The 19528-nt window shown below is 42.1% G+C and overlaps 1 protein-coding gene across 1 annotated transcript; it reads right to left on the reverse strand.

The window, feature by feature from the left end:
• Positions 1-1567: 1567 nt before the first annotated feature.
• On the reverse strand, positions 1568-18393 carry adam19b (ADAM metallopeptidase domain 19b; the record flags this gene model as incomplete). The annotated part of the gene is made up of 23 exons (XM_083980287.1): positions 1568-1910; positions 1992-2088; positions 2164-2532; positions 2724-2826; positions 3782-3911; positions 4006-4114; positions 4618-4695; positions 4895-5111; positions 5277-5385; positions 6165-6360; positions 6575-6664; positions 6780-6957; positions 7094-7233; positions 7472-7556; positions 7773-7939; positions 8277-8348; positions 8573-8638; positions 8732-8933; positions 10666-10742; positions 10939-11017; positions 17641-17711; positions 17863-17975; positions 18252-18393. The coding sequence occupies 23 exons, from the start codon at positions 18391-18393 to the stop codon at positions 1879-1881; spliced, it is 2922 nt and encodes a 973-aa protein (XP_083836413.1). The 3' UTR covers positions 1568-1878.
• Between the last annotated feature and the right edge of the window lie 1135 nt (positions 18394-19528).

Here is a 19528-nt window from a genome sequence, read left to right on the forward strand (position 1 = left end):
TTGGTGGCTCCTCCTCCTTCAGCCTACTGAGTATCCAACATGGTGTCCAATAATGTTTTACACTCCAGACCGTTTTGATCATTAGAACATCCGGGTATTTATGCCTGTCGTACTTGTTAATTGACGCACTTAAGTGTGAGTGTAAGGAAATATGTTAATTGAAATTGTAGGCCTACTGTTCCTGGACTGTTGCACTGCCCCCAAGTGGCCAACATGTGAATTAATTTCTGTCATTCCCCTCACATTCATAATAATGCACCTTTACGATATTATTAATCTTTAAATCGACTTTCAGCCAAACCGTGGCCCATCGGAGCCAGTGGTCATAAAAAGTTATTTGAAGAAAAACAAACAAACAAAAAACACTTTCTTTTAACACTACTGTTACATTACTTTAAAAAAAATTCTGTACCATTAAATTGATTTTATGCATGAGCTTTTGCTTGCATCTATAGTCATTGTTACAATTCAAATTTGCTTTTGACAAAGTGTTTTAATGCTACACCCTACAAGACAATAGTATGCATTGACAAAACACAACCAGTTAAAATTTATAACATGTTTTCTTTTTAATTCATCCAAGTATTCATGTAAATTCCAGTTGAAGACACAGTGTTGCTCAGTGCCTGAGTTTGCATAGGTCTGATTTGAAGGTAAATCATGGCAGCTGATGGATTGTATTTCCATATAACAGATCATTACTGGTTCATTCCCAAAGCAGTCAAATGAACCACATTTTGAACAGTACCTTACAATAATGCCAGAGTTATCTCTGTTACATTGCCCCTGCAGTCAAGTAAAGTCTTCTTAGGTAAAATAATAAGCATGTAGTACTTTTGGTCATGAGGGAAGTCCCATTGAACAGATTTAGTAACATCTTTGGACAAATCATTTCATTTTATGGTGCAAGTTTGGGAAGTTAAACTAATGTACATAAAACTATTGCTTATTTTTGCAACTGTTTTGAACATTTCTCTTGCCTTAAGAAATGTTGTCACAAACAACTTAGTCGTTTGAGTTGTTTGGTTGTTAATGCCAATTTGAAAGGTCACCAAGTGAGAATTCATCCCAAATCTTTTTGGTACCAAATACTCAACTACTGTAGGTGTAAAGGTAAGTGTGACTGATTGGGACTATGTAAAAGTATATTAATATCTTCTGGAGAATTTGATGCAAAAAAAAAAGCAAAATGTGCAACATGACACAAATATAAAATCGTAAAAAAAACAACAAAGAAAACTGACGAATCGAACATTTCCTGACCTCACACATGTATCTCCCAGCATTAGTATACTTATAGCATGCATGTAGAGCTTTCATTGGTCCAAAGTAGTCCAGTTAAAATCCCAATATTTTTCTTACATAAGAAGCGGAAGCACTTCACTATTGGCATTTTTTCTTAATATAAGATTTCCCCAGCTGATGCTCTTTAATAGAGACACCATGATTAGTACATAGGCTACACTGTAAACATTCATTTTCTTTGCTTTGTGAATAAATAGCCCTGTGTTTCAACACTGCTGACACACATGGGACAATCTCACATTTCTTTTAACATCTGGTACAATAATTGCAAAAAAAAAAAAAAGGTTCTTAAATTCACAGCCCTGGCTGGTTCAAATGGATACAGCAGATACATAGGGCAAATTTACAAAACACTAATTCAGCCTAAATCTTAGACTTAAAATGTCCTTGATGTGATATGTTTTGTAACTTCTCATAAGTCTCCCATTTTTCCTCAATACACATGAGAATAAATATACCATAATCCGCAGACCAGGTGTATCAAGTATTCATTGTATCCTGCAGTACCATGATTTCTTGGCCAACCACTAAATAGATAGTTTGGAGCAGTCCACTTCTGGATGTAAATGTTGGTCACCAACGTCTCCCTGAGATCCCTTTAAGTTCTAAAGGAAAAAAACAACACATAAATTAATTGGGGTTTTGCATTTACTGGCATTAGAAAAAACAAACACTTGATGATTTACCTGTTGGCTTTTTCTGTCCAGCAGATGGAGCCAAAGCAGCTTTTCCTCTCTGCAGGGCATTAGGGGTAACCTGCAGGCCTTTCGCTTGATGTTGTTCCTACATAGAAATGACAAGTCAGACTTTTTTGCACATGGCTTTATTTGTGTGAAAAAGAATAGAGAAAATATTCACCGCTGATGCTTGGATGCCAGGACAAGGTGGTGGAGGTCTGTCAGGAGGGTCTGGTACGGGTTTAGATGCAGCTGAAGGCTGTGCACGGCTTTTAATACCCAGGGAATGTAGTGGGGGTGCTGGTGGAGGTCCTGAAGGTGGAGGAGGAGGAGGAGGAGCCCGGTTTTGTTTCTGCTGGGCCAGCTGTGCAGGTTTAAAAGGAGCGTATTGTCTCTGAGGAGAGTCCACAGGCTGAATCTGTGGCTGGGGCGTCTGCTCTTGTTTCTGTGCAGCATATGCAGGTATGGGAGGAGGTTTCACTGCCGGACGCACGATACTATGTCTGGACCTCGCTGAGCAAGACGGGCTCGGGTGAGGAGGGGACTTCACCTGCGGCAGAATGTTAATTATATTTTTGTATATTCAGAAGCAACAGTCAAATACAGTAAGCCTGTGCATATTCTCATTTGTCCAGGTCATAGTATCTCAAAGGAATTTTAAATCGAAAGCAACTGTTGCTTTCGATTTTAAAATTCCTTTGAGAGTGAAACACAGTGTGTGTTCATCATGGGCTACTTTACCAGGTGGTCTGGCTGCTGTTTCTTTAGCAAGAATGTCGGGTTTGTGTGACCATTCACATGATTGTCAGCACACTCGGGCCTGCCCTCAGCCCGGGGTGAGCACCTGTTAGAAACACACACACATACCCATCACTCATAGTGTACATCCAAATACACATCTTTTACTGTGGTCTCTTTGTTTTGTTTTTGTTAAAGGGATAGTTCAACATTTTTGAAAATTGGCCCATCGCCATGATCCCCCTAGTAATAGCAGTAGGTTCGTTACCTTTAATTGTTGGTCCAAGCTGCTTTTAGATCGGGGGAGAAGAATACCGAGCGGCGCAGCTACACTACGGAGGCTAATGGAATTTCTTGGTTTTGCTCATCAAACTCAGCAAATACACAACCAAAAAACTCAAAAACGCTGGGGTGGACAAGTTGTGACCTGCACATTCACCACGCTATGAGATAATAGCGGAAAGTTGCGAGATGGAGTTGTTTTAGAGGCAAAGTCGGACTTTACACTCTAGACGGCTGCTCGGCGGAGTGATTTCAAAAGCGCCTGTTTACTGCAGATACGTCCGTATACTACGGCACTGGCTGAGGTGCGCACACTGTGTCCCTCCGACCAGTGGTTCACTGAAGAAAGTAGTTCCGAGTATTTGCTTCACTTCTCTTAACTTTCCGCTATTATCTCATAGCGTGGTAAATGTGCAGGTCACAACTTGTCCACCACAGCGTTTTTGAGTTTTTTGGTTGTGTATTTGCTGAGTTTGATGAGCAAAACCAAGAAATTCCATTAGCCTCCGTAGTGTAGCTGCGCCGCTCGGTATTCTTCTCCCCCGATCTAAAAGCAGCTTGGACCAACAATTAAAGGTAACGAACCTACTGCTATTACTAGGGGGATCATGGCGATGGGCCAATTTTCAAAAATGTTGAACTATCCCTTTAAATGTTTGTCTTGCGTGTATGGACCCTGAGTCTGGAATAAAAGTTATCCATCCATCCATCCATCCATCCATCCATCCATCCATCCATCCATCCATCCATCCATCCATCCATCCTTCACAATGACATACTTGGGCAGTGGGGGCGGAGCAGAAGCTTTCAGTGGGTGGAGTTTATGTTTGTAGCAGCACCACAGTCCAACAGCAGCCAAAACCACAAAGAGAACCAGAGGGAGGACAAGCAGGACTGGAAGAAGACTGCCTGATGAAAGGAGACAAAAGTCAGGAAGTCAAACTAGACATTTTTTAAAAACTGTCAACTTATGCATGTAAAAAAAAACAACTGAGTGTCTCACTGTGGCTGATGACAGGTCCACTGTCTACACTCCCACCTGACCCCTTCTGGTCACACAGAGGAGGAGCCCACCCACGGTCACAGTGGCAGTTATGGTTGTTGTTACACAGCTGGTGAGAGAACGTAATACCCGGTATATTACATGCTAGATGCTACTAAATGACAACATAAATGTGCCTGGAGTGAATGACTTCCAAGATTCAACAGTAGGATGAAACAAGGTTCAAGTACAGATGTGAGGTACTTGTACTTTCTGTACTGTTTACCTTCACTCCATTTCATTTTAGAGGAAATAATCTATTTTTTATTACAGCAAATTAATCCAATAGCTACAGTGGGACCATCCTGCTGTATGAGTGCTTTGGATACTCTACTCCAATTCTGCTGATAACACTTTACTTTACTTTTACTACTTCCAAAGCAGGACACGTACACGTACCAGAATATATTTATACAATGCTGTGTTTCTACTTCTAATTAAGTAAAGGATCCAAATCTTGTATCACTGCCAAGGTTGCCATTTTCAGTAATAGTGGGCCAGCAGCCAACGTTTCTCCAGCACTGTGAGGAAATCCATCTCAAAGGATCCTTCCACATGCTCATGGAAACTTACCCCGTGTCCATGGCATTTGGCATTGCACTCGTCAGCTCTGAGAAAAGATGCATTGCGGCACTCTCCATTAAAGCAAATCTGAAGGAGGGGTGAGGAAGAAAGTCAAGAAAGTCAGAGTAGTAGAAAATCACCTTGGGGGCACAAACGTAGCAAATGAAAGCACTTAAATGTAGCGTTCTTACAAGTAAAACAACTTCTGAACTTTCAGTAAGAGATGAAAAGCATGCTTTTTGCCCCGTATAATAAATACTCCTTAGTGCTTCTCCATGTATCTCACCGAGTCATCACCACACTTCGTGCCAGTCATGACCAGGCCTGGGTCCAGAGTGTCTCCCTGTGCGTCCTCCTGCCCCTGCCCAGGTTTGTACACATGAGTTCCCATACACTGGATCCTCTTATTGCCCACTGTGACGGTGGTTTCTATCCGAACAGCAGTGTTCTGAACGGGCTTGAAGGCTGATGTTAAACACTGGATCTTCCCACATTTAGCATCCCTGGCAGAAAAAGTAGGTTTTTTTTGGATTGATCAATTTTCAACATAGAAAATAGCACAAGATGCTGAAGTTGTAATTGTTTGGAAATGTAGAGGTGCTTCTTGAATTAAGTGAGAAGAGTTTAAACCAAAGGACGTATACACAGTTGAAAGGTTACATCCTTACCTCTCCTTACAGCTCCTGTATTTCCCAAGCACATCTTTACCACAGTTCCCATACATGTCCCCTGCTTCATTTACCTTCTTAAAACACAGGTCAGGGGCTGCACGGCCATCTGTGGTCAGAGGAAAGAACATCCATGGAAATGTATTAATACTGCCGCTCATACACAAACAAACCCATGCACAGTGTGTCGTATGCGACCACCTGATGGAGGCCAGATGGCACCCCTTACTGTTCTGTGTGGCTCCTGTGGTACTACAAAGGCTCTCCTGGGAGGCTCTGTCACAACATGAATATGGACACTGTCCAATAACAATCCCTAATCCCCTGATCCACAGAGGGCTGATCTCTAACACTATCCAGCCTCTCTGCTTCAGCATGCGTTGGATTTTTAATTAATTGCTTTGAAGACACAACCCTGAGAATATTCGATGGTTAAAAATCTTGCATAGAATCCTTAGTGGTGTTTATGATTTAGGTTACATTCAATACCTTTGAAATTCCTTCAAGAATAAATGAGACTAAGATTATAGAGCAGACCTTCATGAAATTCCTTGGTCCATATTACTGTATATATTAAGAATATGATTTAATCATTTACCATCTCAATTAATACCTACTATAATGAGAGTTTGGATTTTTTTTGTTGTTGGTGGCACTGGCAGCCTTAGATATAAAATCAATATTTGTATATGGCAAACAAGTCATACTTTTATAGTAATCCTAATCTGGATATTTATACAATTACATCAAGAATTGGTTAAATATAAAAGTCAAGATGTATACATTTTTGCAAACAACATGTTTGATTTCAACTTGTCAGGAAAAGCACAGCTATTTACAATGTCTTATGCAGAAGATTTACAGGTTATAAGCAGAAACTTTACCAACCTTGTCCCCACAGTGACAGACACTGCTGCTCCAGGGTCAGACACATGCCAGTGTAACAGTAGGCCTGCCCGCCTGCGCATAATGTACCATCCACCAGATAGAAATTAGCAGGACAAGACTCTGCTTTTCCGTCGCAGTACTCTGGCAAGTCACACGACCCTGAGGGAGCACGGCACAGCACACCTGGGCTCTTCAACTACGCCGAGAGAGGCGAGGAGGAGAGAGGGCATTCAGGAAACACCAGTACAAAGAATGAAAAGGAGGAAACATTAATTTGCCAGGTTATAATTTCAAAGATACGGTGTTTAGCTCATAGTAAGAAATAGCCCAGGGGATGCATGCATCAAGAAGGGAGACAGGTTTTTTTTTGTTTTGTTTGTTTACAAGTTTACAGATTGTATTGTTGGTACCTTGCAGTTATCACAGCAGATGCCATGGGCACACTCAGCTCCAGCTTTCAGAGTGCAGTTGTTGGCATTACAGCAGGGACTGGTGCACTCCTACACAAAAAGAACTGAACCATGAGTCCTGGCCTTCAAAACTTAAAAAAGATAATTATTAACTTCTCCAATCCAGAGCCACACCACAAACAAACACACACACACACGCGCTGACCTCTTCCTCCCCACAGTCACACTCCTCTCCATCCTCCAGGTAGCCATTGCCACAGCGCTGACCTCCGTACATGGCTCTGGTGTTAGGCAGGTTGAAGAGACACTTCCCCCCTCCAGAGCTCAGGTAGCTCATCAGCTCCTTCTCATTACAGCCGTTAAACACACGTGGAAATGGATGCCTGCACCATAGGAAACACAAATACGGCATGAAGAAAATCACAATACTTCATTCATTTAGATTTTTAAATCCCATGTATTTCTTCTGTGTAACTAACTGTATATATTAGTTCTATGTTAGTAATTTACCCATCTTACCCAGTCGCAGCAGCCATGATGCAACCCCCATCTTCTGCTTTTGCCTGACAGCAGCCTGTACTGTCATGGCTCATGCCGAAGTTGTGACCCATCTCGTGCGCCATAGTGGCGGCAACACCAACTGCTGATTCAGAGTGGTCCTTTTGAAAAAAAAAGAAAAAGAACCAGAGTTGACGCTCAAAGAAGACTTTAAAATTATGGAAATGTCATCTCAACTTGATGTGGACTGGCACATAAAATAATTAAAACCGGAATATAAGCGCCAGAGGTTTCCAGCAACCTTACATTTTTATTTCTGTCAAGTTGCAGCAAGTTGATTAGACATTGATGATAATGTCCCCTGATGGGTTACTGTTTATTTAGACTCTTGTCTCTCACCGTGTTCACTCCTCCAGACTGGTAGTCGGAGCACATGGCTTTAAGAGGTGCCAGCCCAATGGTGGTGCCCTGGAAAGACTTCCCCCTGGAGACAGAAACGCCACCACTGATTAGTTCCAACTGGACAGGAGCGAACTGGGATACAAGAGGTAATGTTTTTTAGTCTCACACAGTGAAGATGAAATCAACTCAGAGATCTGCCCCGTGGGACAGAGGGCTGAGAGGGGACAGGGAGAAGCTAGAGCTGGTGAGGGGAAAAACTGACAATCGATGAGACTAGTAGCGAGTGAGCGACACTGACGTGATGAGCTGAGCGTTGTCGTTGGGGAGTTTGTGGAGTTGTCTGCGTCTCCAGGACAGGAACGCTGCCAGAGTGCTGTGTGGGTTATCAGACACATTGATCATGTCCTGGCTGGTCCACACCTCCAGGCCGATTAATGCAACACGGATGTTCAAAGCCTTGTAGTACTGCAGGTGTGTGGAGACAGAGGAAAAGTGTTACAGAGAGAGAATTTACTCATCATGAGTAAATATAGATGTGGTTTTGTCACTACACATCACACACAAACCCACTGATGGACACGCTACCTCACACAGACTGCTGGCACACTAACTTTATCCATTCATGCATGTACATATGTATATTAATGTTTCTTGTTTTTATTTGCATTTTATTTAACTTATTACCATCTTATTTTATTCGTATATGCCATTATGCATAACTGCCCTGTGTGTTTTGAATTGCCCCCTGGGGACATATAAGTTGTATTGAATTGAATTGAATTAAATTAAATTGAATTGTTACCTTGTCAACCAAGTTAGCAGCCTCCAATAGTTTCATCTGAGTGCTTTGGAGGTCACGCCCATGCTTCTCAAACTGTGGGACATAGTAACCACATTGTTAACTGAAATAGGCACACGCCCTCCTCTCCTCTCCACCCACATACACCCACAGACTTATTTTGAAATCTTCAAAGACCTCAAAGGGGACTTTTTACACTTCCAATAACAGACAGGATGTGAATCAGAGATTTATATTTACACAATTGCGTGTGGTTTAATAGTTTCTAAATATGAGCATATCATACACCGTCTCCTCACCTCAGCCTTGTCAGCCACCATCAGCAGCTCTACGTACTTCATGTTCTTACTCAGGTCCCGTCTCTCCTGAATGGAAATGGAAATAATGCAGAAAATGTTCTGAACTCGTTGTCGTCGTGCTTTGTGGTAAACTCGTCTGCTCGTCCTGTCTGAACTCACCCTCGCTCTCCATGGTGACATCATTCCCTGGATGAAGTCATTCAGCCTCTCCTCGCTCCCGCTGTTGCCATGGTGATGCAGGCAGCTCCCTCCTGGTAGACGAAGGCTCTCGGCTCTGAACACGGCGTGCTGCTGAGCATCCGTGGAGACAGGAAGAGGCTCTATCAGATAGCTGACGCTTGTGTTCAGAGAAATCAGTCCCCTGGGGAAACAAGGCACAGTTAATGGTTCCATCCAATCATAGCTTGAGGAAATCAATGGGAATCAATCGTGTGTTTTCTATAGAACGACTGTGAAAAGCATTGTTTCTCTTATTATCTGTTTAAATGTTAACATGTTTGATTTAATTTAATTTGCAGTAATGTGGATTACATTTTCAATCAAACGCAAAGGGGGCATTGTATGATTGCACGCCAAAGCTCTGGAGGTTTTACAGATGTGTGGAGCATGATGATGCATGTCTCAGGTGATTAACTGTTGTATAAATAATATAAATGAAGATCCGCTGAGTGATACACAATCCTCTGGCTTCTTCACAAAATTACTCCAGACTGCAGACGCCGACACACAAACATGAGCAGCACGCACAAAGCAGCGGGTCAAACAGCTGTAAGAAACATCTGGAGAGGTCAGACGCCCACATGTCAGCATCTCTCTATGCTGTGTTTGCATTTCTCCAGAGAATCTACATCACTAAAAAGATGTATTAATCCAGCCTCCAGATGCAGAGGCTGATGACCCGGCAGAAACACACACATATGGCTACGATTTCTGTCGGTTCCTTGCCAGCTCCTCCTCTGCAGCCGGCCTCTGCTCTCTGTGTGTCTTCAGCAGGAAATATCAGCTGCTCTGGAGCCACACCAGGAGAAAACACAGGATCTCCATACTGAGCTGTACTCACTGACCTACTAACCTACTGGACTACACAAGACACTGCACACAAGTGTTTCCTGTCACCTTACCTATTCAACCATGGTTTGATAACAGGCTGTGTACGTTTTGGGAACATTTTCATCTAAAATAAAAAACATGTCCACAAAATTGTATGCCTTACAACTGAGCTTAATTTAAAACTGGAAGAGCTTTTGTTTGTGATTATTTGTGGTTGGCTCTGTTGCTAGTCTGCTGCTGGATCTACACTAACTGATATTTAAACAATATATCTAACATATTTAAAGTGTGGTTTTGTTGAAAATTACTTACAAAAAAGCAAGTCATAAATTTCCTTTGAGGAAATAATCAAACGTACATATTGTATGGTGATAGACTATAGTGCATTACCATGAACATTACAGTGCATTTATAACATCTTTGCCATCATGTATATGTGTGAAACCTGAGATAGGATTTCAATGAACCCTTCTTTCTTTGGTTAGGTTTCTCATAGTAGTATTAGAGATGTGAAAATGGCTGAAACACTTCCACATATTTTCTCCTGTATTTTGGCAAGTGGACGACAGTGGTAAATGTTCCACCACAGTAAATCACCTATTATGTAGACAGATATTCTGTCAGTGCATCTTAAAACACTGGGGAAACTGGCTTTGCATCCATCAATACTATTCTGCTGTGTAGCCTGCCAGCTGGAAAACAAACTGAGGGTGTAAAAGGTAATGTAATAACTTCAATTTGACGACTGAGCGGAAAAAACACATATTTGATGAGATCAGTCACAAATATAATCTAATCTGCATCACCTAACTTCCCGTCATTTGTGCTGCAAAAACTTCTCTGCTGTGTCGACTTCTAAAGCTGCAGAAGAGTCGTCTTCCTGCGCTTCACTATCGAAGCTCTACTCATGAATAGGCTTTTATTTTTGGAGGGATTTCTTCCTATGGGAGACTTCTTTGAATCTAAGAAAGGACTTTTACAGATGGGACCAAAACTAAATATTAGAAAACTATGTATACAGCCGGTGGTAGAGACTAACTCACCTGAGTCCTGAGCATGTGCTAACAGCAACAGTGGAGCCTTCAATGCCCTGAACTGTCCCATGGTAGAAACAATGTCCCTGAAAGAGAGAAACAACAATAGCTCAACACACAAGGCTCTTTAGAGGGAAGCAAGATGATGGTGGTGAGAAAGACTGCCTTTCAAACCTTACACACATTTACAATTGTATTTGATTAAGTGCATTGATGTTTATGTCTTTCCCATGATCATATTACTCCCCTCCACAAGGAAATCAAACTGTCTCAGAGACTTACGGTGTTGGCAGGCAAGGAGAACTTTCGAGCTCCATCAGGACCATACCAAATCTCCTGATATCCAGGGGCCAACAGCTGCCTAGTGAAAGACAACAAAAATTTTGTGACTATTTTGAAAGATGATATATGTAGTATCAGACCTTCAGGAACAATATGGGAGAATGATTGTGAAAAAATATAACTTGAGGAAACAGAGGAGGTAGGAGATTCTCTGCAGCAGCCCATGGTTCATAAAACATTCATCCTGACAGCGACGCTTCACAAAGCCAGACAGCTTTAAAGATTTTAGACAAAGATCCTCCCACAGATAAGAAACTATAAAAAAAGAATGCAGAAAGTGTTTTTGGCTCTAATAAAATCCACATATATCTTTCCCATATGACCCTTTTTGCCTCCTGGAGAGCTGATAGAGGACAGTAACATCCCTATGCTCCGAGATTCAAAGTTTGTTATTATGTCCCGGGTCCGTTGTTTAGCTTTATCTTACTGAGTAACATCCTCCTATTTTTCTCTATTAATGGAATTTCTCAATTAGTATACAATACAGTCTACACAGGAGAGGCTGACGAACCAGCTAAATGTAGACATATGGAGAGAGACATTAGTTTTATTGTGGTAGAATGTGGCTCTTAAGTCTCCATTAGTGTGTGTGTGTGTGTGTGTGCGCATGCGATTGAGTGGGTGTCTTTGAACTCTGAGGCCGTTTCTGTCAACCTTGTGTCAACGTGCCGGCTCAATATTTACATCTCGTTCAGATGCTTGTTTTCCTGTCTTTCTCTTTCAAACTCTGTCTCAATCCATTTTTCCTGTTTTCATTCATAAACTCTGTCTGCCTCACATCTGGTTTCCTTTTTCTCTGTCTCCTGGAATCTCTTCTCATATCTCCTCCCACAGTCTAACGCTGATCCATCAAACAGACTGCAGTGGCAGTGAAATAAAGCTGTGGGGAAACCTGCCTGCATCTGCTGATGCTGGTTGAAAAAGTGGATGTGACTGAAGTCTAAAATAAACACAAGACAGGCCTGAGATGTTCCCACACTGATTAGCCCCGCTATTTTTTTTATTTATTATTTATCATCTACCTTCATTCATTTTTCATCTTAAATAGCTCGTAGCTGTACCTCCGGGTTTCTCAAAATTAACTGTTACCTTTTCAACTTTGCAGGCTAAGAAGTCAGTGTAATAAAGTTAAAGAAATAGGCTGCTTTAGGGAATATACGCTCATTTTCTTCTTGAGTGTTAGATAATAAAAATGATTTCCACACTTCATTCTTACCTAAGCTAACCAGCTGCTGGCTGTAGCTTCGTATTTAGCATTACAGACTTAAGGGTGGCATCGATGCTCTTATCTAATTCTCAGCAAGAAAGCAAATAAGCGGGTTTCCCAAAATGTCAAGCTATTCCTTTAAAAGGATGACAAAGACAAATGAAGGGAGATGGGGATTTTTCTTTTGTCCTCCCACAGATGCCCTGGAGGAGACAAGCCTCTTGAAACAATGAAAGCCTGTTGATATAATCAGCGACAAAGCAAGTCAAAGACAGAAAAAGGGCTGCTACATCCTTTGACAGATTACCACTCGGAGGTTGAGGGGGGGGGGGCAGACTGGGAGAGACACGGATCCAGAGACATAAGCACCCTGAGAGAAGACTTAAAAATGATTGCTCAGTTGTAATGTATCCGGCTGATGTCACCCTAAATGGGGTAATCCACGCTGCGTTGTGATTTGACCCTCTAACCTCATGTATATCTGGTCTTCCTCTGGTGTTCCTACTTCTCTGTCTTCCAGCATATTCCCATCATGTCCTCCGCTCCTCTGTGTAACCTTGTCTGTCATTCGAACAGGAGACGACAACTTCTTCTTTCCCACATTGTCCTTTCTTCCCATGCCAATCAGCAGCTGCATTAGTAGTCCTTGGGGATAACTAGTGTATACACTGGTAGATTGATGGCGTAACAACCTTCCACTGTGTGACAAATCCTACAGACACAACATGCTGTTAACAAAGCTATTGCCACCACTTAAAGGATAAGACCAGCTTACCGTAAATTTTGATAAGAAGTGCATGTGCTTCACAATTTCTGACATTATCACTATTTCTTCCACTGAGAGGTAACTAGACTTTTTCATGCCATAGAAATCATAGTTATAACCAAACCATCAAGATTAAAGTGTCTGTGCAAATTCTCATGTGTCCAGGTCAAAGGCATCTCTAGGCAGACTTAGTTTATGTCTTGAAGATGTTTCGCCCCTTATCCAAGTGGCTTGATTAGTTCATCAAGATTGAAGTAAGAGTAGGACATTAAGTCTGGTCTTCAGAATGATATATAGTTTACTGAACACACAGGACAAAGTCAAGTCTGTCTCTGATCTCTAAAAGACCTTGATCTCAGTCTTAGCCGGTCCAGCAACAGGTAGCATAAACCAATCTGTTAACTTCATTGCCAAGCTTTGAGTCAACCAGTATAAAACTCTGCACCAACCCTCTTGGGAAACCGTAAACCCTTATGCTTAATTGCATTGTGTTAAAAACACTGTGACAGCTTTCAAATCATGGCTGTAAAGGCCTCTATGCGATGCGATGGTGGGCATTTGGATGTCCTCCAGCATCCAGACAGATGCCGTGATTGAGCAGCGAAATACTGGCTGAATCAGGACGGTCTGCCAGCGAGGCTGAGACAAAGGCTCGGTTCAGCCTCACAGGGAGAAAGACGTGGTGGGGGAGTAATGCTAATGTACTTGGGAGATAGGAAAGCGGGGAGAGAGGAGAAGTAGATGTGGGGTAATGCATCAGGGTCAGTGGGTCGCATTCCCTCATAGTATCAGATGACATCACTGCAAATGAGTGGAGGGAGGGAGGGAGGGAGGGAGGGGGGAGGTGGCTGACACAAAGTCATAGTACCACTCAGCATTCGATGATTAAGAGGCTTTTATTGCACAAGGAGGCAAATGTTCTGTTGTGCGAGTGTTGCCCCAACACACACAATACAGAGATCGCACAATTGTGAGACTAAACACAGACCCTAGAGCAAATAGGACAAGCGAATGCATCTCTCTTGTTCTGTGCTCCCCAGACCTGCAATCCATCAGGTCTGCGCTTTTACTTGTGTTTGTATTCTTTTGGGGGAGCTGTCTGCGTCGCTTGTCTGCGTGTGGCCACAGTCTCCCAAACCCCTAACAGGCAGAGATGTATGTTTGTACTAGAGCCCTGGGGAATATCAAATGAGGTGAGGGGAGGAAAGAAATGAGGATGAGGTGTTGTTTTTTTTAGGTTGGACACGGGAAGACATAGCAGGGACGAGAGGAGAGGAGAGGAAGAACAATGATGGGTACATGTCCCAAGGGAGTGCTTCATTCAGGTTCATGCACTTATGAGAGTGCAGGAAGGGCGTTAAACAAAAGAGGAGAGAAAGTCACACAGAGGAGGAAGCAAGGATATCCACACGAGTCATATCTGAACCTGACGCACATAACTCACACCCAAACTGAACTGCAAACTGTCCCTTCTTTCCTCTTTCCATGACTTTTGTCACCTCAACCCTTCTCCTCCTCTCCCAGTCCATCACTCACTTTCTTCCACTGCTTCCTCCTCTCACCATGTTTTTACATCCCCTTTCCTTTCCTGCCCTATGAGTCAGCACACTATAGCCTCTGACTGGCTCTTAACCAAATCATCTCTCTACGGCCGCACCACTGCCTTTCATTAAGATAAAAGCTCCAGCAGACACACAGACACCCACAGTGTAGCATGTACAAACCAAAAAATAAGAAAAAAGAGCCACACACTCACACTCACACTCACACTCACACTCACACTCACACTCACACTCACACACACACACACACACACACACACACACACACACACACACACACACACACACACACACACACACACACACACACACACACACACACACACACACTTCCAAGAATGACCGGCGAGGACATAAATGGACTGAGTCTGGACTCCAGCCACTGGGAGAGCTGATGCCCATAAAAATTCACAGCCATGTTGTCCTTTATGCTTTGATTAAGTGATACATTAAGTGAAGACCAGAAGACGTGGACTGGAATTAAACGACGGCGAGCGAGGGGGGGGGGGGGGGATGTAAAATGCTGCAGGGGGATAAATGGAGACACAAGATCAAGACAATCTCACAGCTAATTTGGGTTCTCCCTTATCTGCTGACTGTCAGAGTAACAGTTACAGGGTCAATGAGGACACAAGGGAGTAGCCAGGACACAGAGATGGACACTGGCAGCATTTTCCATGGCTTCTGACCGAACTCATGCATTGATCTCTGTGGACAGTAAAGTGCTGTATGGGATTCTCTGTTTAGATCTGAGAGAGGGGAAACACTGCTTAGTGATGGGGTGAGGAGGTGAAACCTATTGTTCAGTTTATAGATTTCTAATGGATCCTCACTGTGACTTTGAAAACAACCGTGCTCAAAATAATGTAACAGACAATGTGAAGACCTAACCATCTAATACATTTTTTTTTTTAAAAACCCCACAGTGTGTAAAGATTTGAAAGAGTGTACCTCTTTTTCCTTTAGGCAAAGATTAAATCATTATTCCTTGTGCTATCTGATGTTTTATTCATACTTCATTAAATTTTTGTTATTTCTGTTTTTAATAATATTGATTTCACTTGTCCAGCTCATTGTAACTAAAAGTGTAAAAGTGTTGTGTACATTATTTTATTAGATTTCTTATTAGCTGAAACAACATTATTCATTAGACCCACCAAACTGCAAACGAGACATTACAGAATAAAGTTCATGAGCTACTGACCAAAAAGAAAGACACATATCTCTCCCTCAAAATGTTTCAATACTATTTTTTTTCTTTCCTTCCTCATTCTGATACCTGAATGTATGTATCAGCCGATTTCCAATCCAATACCAGAACAATAAAACAAAACATTTAGTAGCTCTAATTAGTATGGTATGGATGCGATGTGATTATTTGGAATCATTGCTTAATGGCATGAATCAGGCTAAACCTGTCATAAAAGAGAAACAGAGAAATGAGTGCTATATAGTCTGTCTTTTATGATCAAAATTAACGATCAGACATTTAAAAAAAATAAGGCTGCAAATAAACAACAACTCCTATGCTTGATTTACTGGGGGAACTTCTCACTGTAACATTGTAAATTACCATTGTAACACACAGTAGTAACCTCTAAGTAGCTTTAGCACAGCAAAGAATCACTGATATTATGGATCCAACTACAAAGCGTAATAATACATTACATGTTATCTGATCAATGAATCAACTTGCCTAACTGATTTTGAATTTTAAGTGTTATCAAAAACATTAATTTAAACATTAATGTAGTTTCAGAACAACTCCTCCTCCTCTCTTCATAATTTTTGTACAGCCTCTAATTGAATTATTGCATTAATGTGTAGAAGACAAAGAGGATGAAACTTCAGCAAATGAAACACAAAATCACAATGAATAGTAGGCTGAGGAGTATTTACACGACTTTTCCGAGTCAATAAAGCTCTCAGACACGGTGCATTAATTAATCAATACTTAGGATGTGGGATGTTTTTCTTAAATAGGAAACAGCGTCTACTTTTTTTCTCTTTAAAATGTCTCAGTTTGGTAACTTTCCTTTTTCGCATTGCAGCACTCTTTACTGTGTAAAGTGAGAGTGTGAAGAAAAGTTCAGGTGTTCCTGTTCCAGGAAACAGTTGCACAAAAGGAGTTTCAAAATATAGTTTTCTTGCTTACAGTAGGATGTCACACATTTCTGCAGGACAGTATTTCCTCTTTCTTGATCTCAGTCTGAAGGCCAAAATAGACTGTAGAAATATTTTATATATGTAAAATCAACTCTTTCATTTTCCTCACTTACCTAACTACACATACACACAGAACAAACTGTGTGTGATTGATGAAAATTCTTAGCCCAGGAGGAACTCTAACAGTGGGACCACCTGCTGGGCAGGGGGAGCAGCAGGGGGGCAAATCCCTGAGGGGACGGTTGGTCAGACACAGTGGAGTCATGGTTTGTTAATGTGTGTGGCTGTGACTGACTGAGTGACAGAGTGGGTACACGTCTGATGGTAAAAATGGACTCCATTTCTAATGCTCATAAAAGCTTCCCTTTCCACTTGTGCGCTGGCTCAAACCCAGAAGTGATAAAGCACGGCTCTGTTGTCACCACTGACATCTCAAGAGCTGCAGCCCTGCTCTCCCACCCTGCCATCGCAGAGTTCATTAAACTCTGAGATTCTCTCTGCTCTCTTCCTATCACCATGCCATTGTTACTGGACAGGAACCGCTCCATCAGATTACAGGATGTTAGGTAGACTCAAATCCTGTTACTTCCTGTTTGCCCAAGGCACACAGATCGGGTGTCAACCCTCTGTCGTCCAAAACCATCACCCTGCTTTCCTCCCCTTATCCCCCTTTCTGCACCCGCAGGGGCGCTGACCTTATAAATGTGTCCATGTGACAGCTAACATCTGTTCAAATAAATGGAGCTGGCCGGGGCGTCTTGTGGCTATATATCTACAGACACTCAGTGCTGATGTGCTAACTTGATTTTATCAGATTGGAATAATTTGGTACAGGTAACTCCTCCTGTGAAGGATTACCCCCTGCTTATCTGTATCTCTTTCCAGACATTTATCTCCTCCAATCACATGTGTCAACAGTGGACGTTGTTGTCACGACTCACTCGTTTTTCTCCAGGTGTAGTCTCAGCTCCTGGCCGTCTGCGTAGATCAGAACCTGGGACTCTGCTGGATGCTGGAAGGAAAAAAACAAACACACAAATGTAGTCCACCCAGGTAGATATAACTTTTTATAAAGATTAAAATGTGTGTGTGTTTTTTTTTTTTTATCGTTTTATGAGTCAAAGGGACAGAGAGAGAAGACAGAAGGGGGTGGGGGGGCTCACCTCTCTGTTGGCAGACCTGCTGTGTCTGTGAGGATGCAGCCATATGGGATAAGTAATCTCATAACTCTGCACATGGTCAAGGATGCTCCTGGCTGAACCCTGCTTATTCATACCTGATGAAAGACAGAACAAAATGTGGAGAGATGACAGATGGCCATGAGAGAGGGAAATATACATATTTTTTCAGGCTTGCATTGGACGACTCACTTTAAGAAAGACAAACAATAATGAAATCAATACTTGTCTACTGCTGTTTACATTTTGCATAACCAACCAACAAACACGTGGCGGTAGATTGAATTCTCAGATGATGGAGCCTCGCTGCTGGAAATCATGCAGGCTTTAGACATCCCATTTCATTCACGGTTCAGAGGAACAATCACACTCACCATCATAGACACCGCCTGCAGACACAGCAGCCTGGACACAGTGGAGGAAAACTATGAGGCACAGACACAGACACAGAGAGGACCGCGCGGCGCGGACAGCCGGAGGAGGAGGAGGATGAGGGGCGCGCGCTCCTGGACCCATGTTAAAAACAAACGGCTCCTAATCAATTCTCCGACCTGAGACATTAAAAGATGCGGTGGACCAGGTTCACATCAGATGGAGAACACGCCGCCGGTTTGACATCGCGATAGGCCGCCGCCGATGTTGCTGCTGCCGCTCGTCTGAATGAGATACAAGGCTTCTCGCCGCGCGCATCTCTTTCATTTTCAACCCCTCCCCTCCGGTGCCGCTCAGTGAGCTGAGGTGAGCCAACACAGCCACAGCGTGAAAAGCAACTCATAAGACGAGAAGACTATACATTGCGCTTACACAGGGGTACAGGGACATCACGCAATTTTAGGCGAAAATGTCTCAATCAATGATAAGAATCATCTTTACAATCACAATAGGCTATTTGAATAACCATCAATCAGCGGTGAAATAGTTAAAGGTGGTTGTGAAGAGACTATCCACAGCTTTTCTTAAAAAAAAAAAAAAAAAGTTATTATTTCTCTATCGTTGTCGCTCCAATCATTAATATTTCAATGTCACACAGTCGGGAACTGAAAGATAAATAGCCTTCAAGAACAGGAGCTGAGACTGAAGCAGAAGAGGCTGAAATATCTTTTTTATTACAAGTAAGGGGGGCAAGCTCCAGAAAATATTGGAATCTATTTCCAATCATGCAACTAATGGTTTTATGTATTAAATATAGACAGTATCTTTCCACGAGGGCCCGCCGCCCATGTCTACAGTTTTGCTGTCTGTTTTAAATGTATAGTCTTTAAGCCCAAGACAAGATAACCCAGATGGCATCTCATCCTCACTTAAGATTTTAGTGAGCACTTTCACTATTAAACTTTTTTTTCCTGTTGTTAAAATGATGGAGTGAAATGTGTTAATGTACACAGTGATAAATCAGAAAACAGCTGTCATCATATTTTTATTTGCTGCATTGATTGTAGTTGTGTACAACAGATTTTATTTAGCACCAGTTTGTTGCCCCTCAGTGTTTTTTTTTTTTTAACAAGTTGAACATATAGTCAGTGCCAGAAAATTGTGCCATCATTGATCCTGACTTAAACTCTTTTTTTCTGACTCAGTTGCTCTTAACTGCAGTCTTGCTGCATTTCCTCTTTATTTTCCAGCCAAGCCAATATAGGCTTAATTATAGGCC

The sequence above is a fragment of the Trachurus trachurus genome (assembly GCF_905171665.1).
Source record: "Trachurus trachurus genome assembly, chromosome: 10".
NCBI lineage: Eukaryota > Metazoa > Chordata > Actinopteri > Carangiformes > Carangidae > Trachurus > Trachurus trachurus.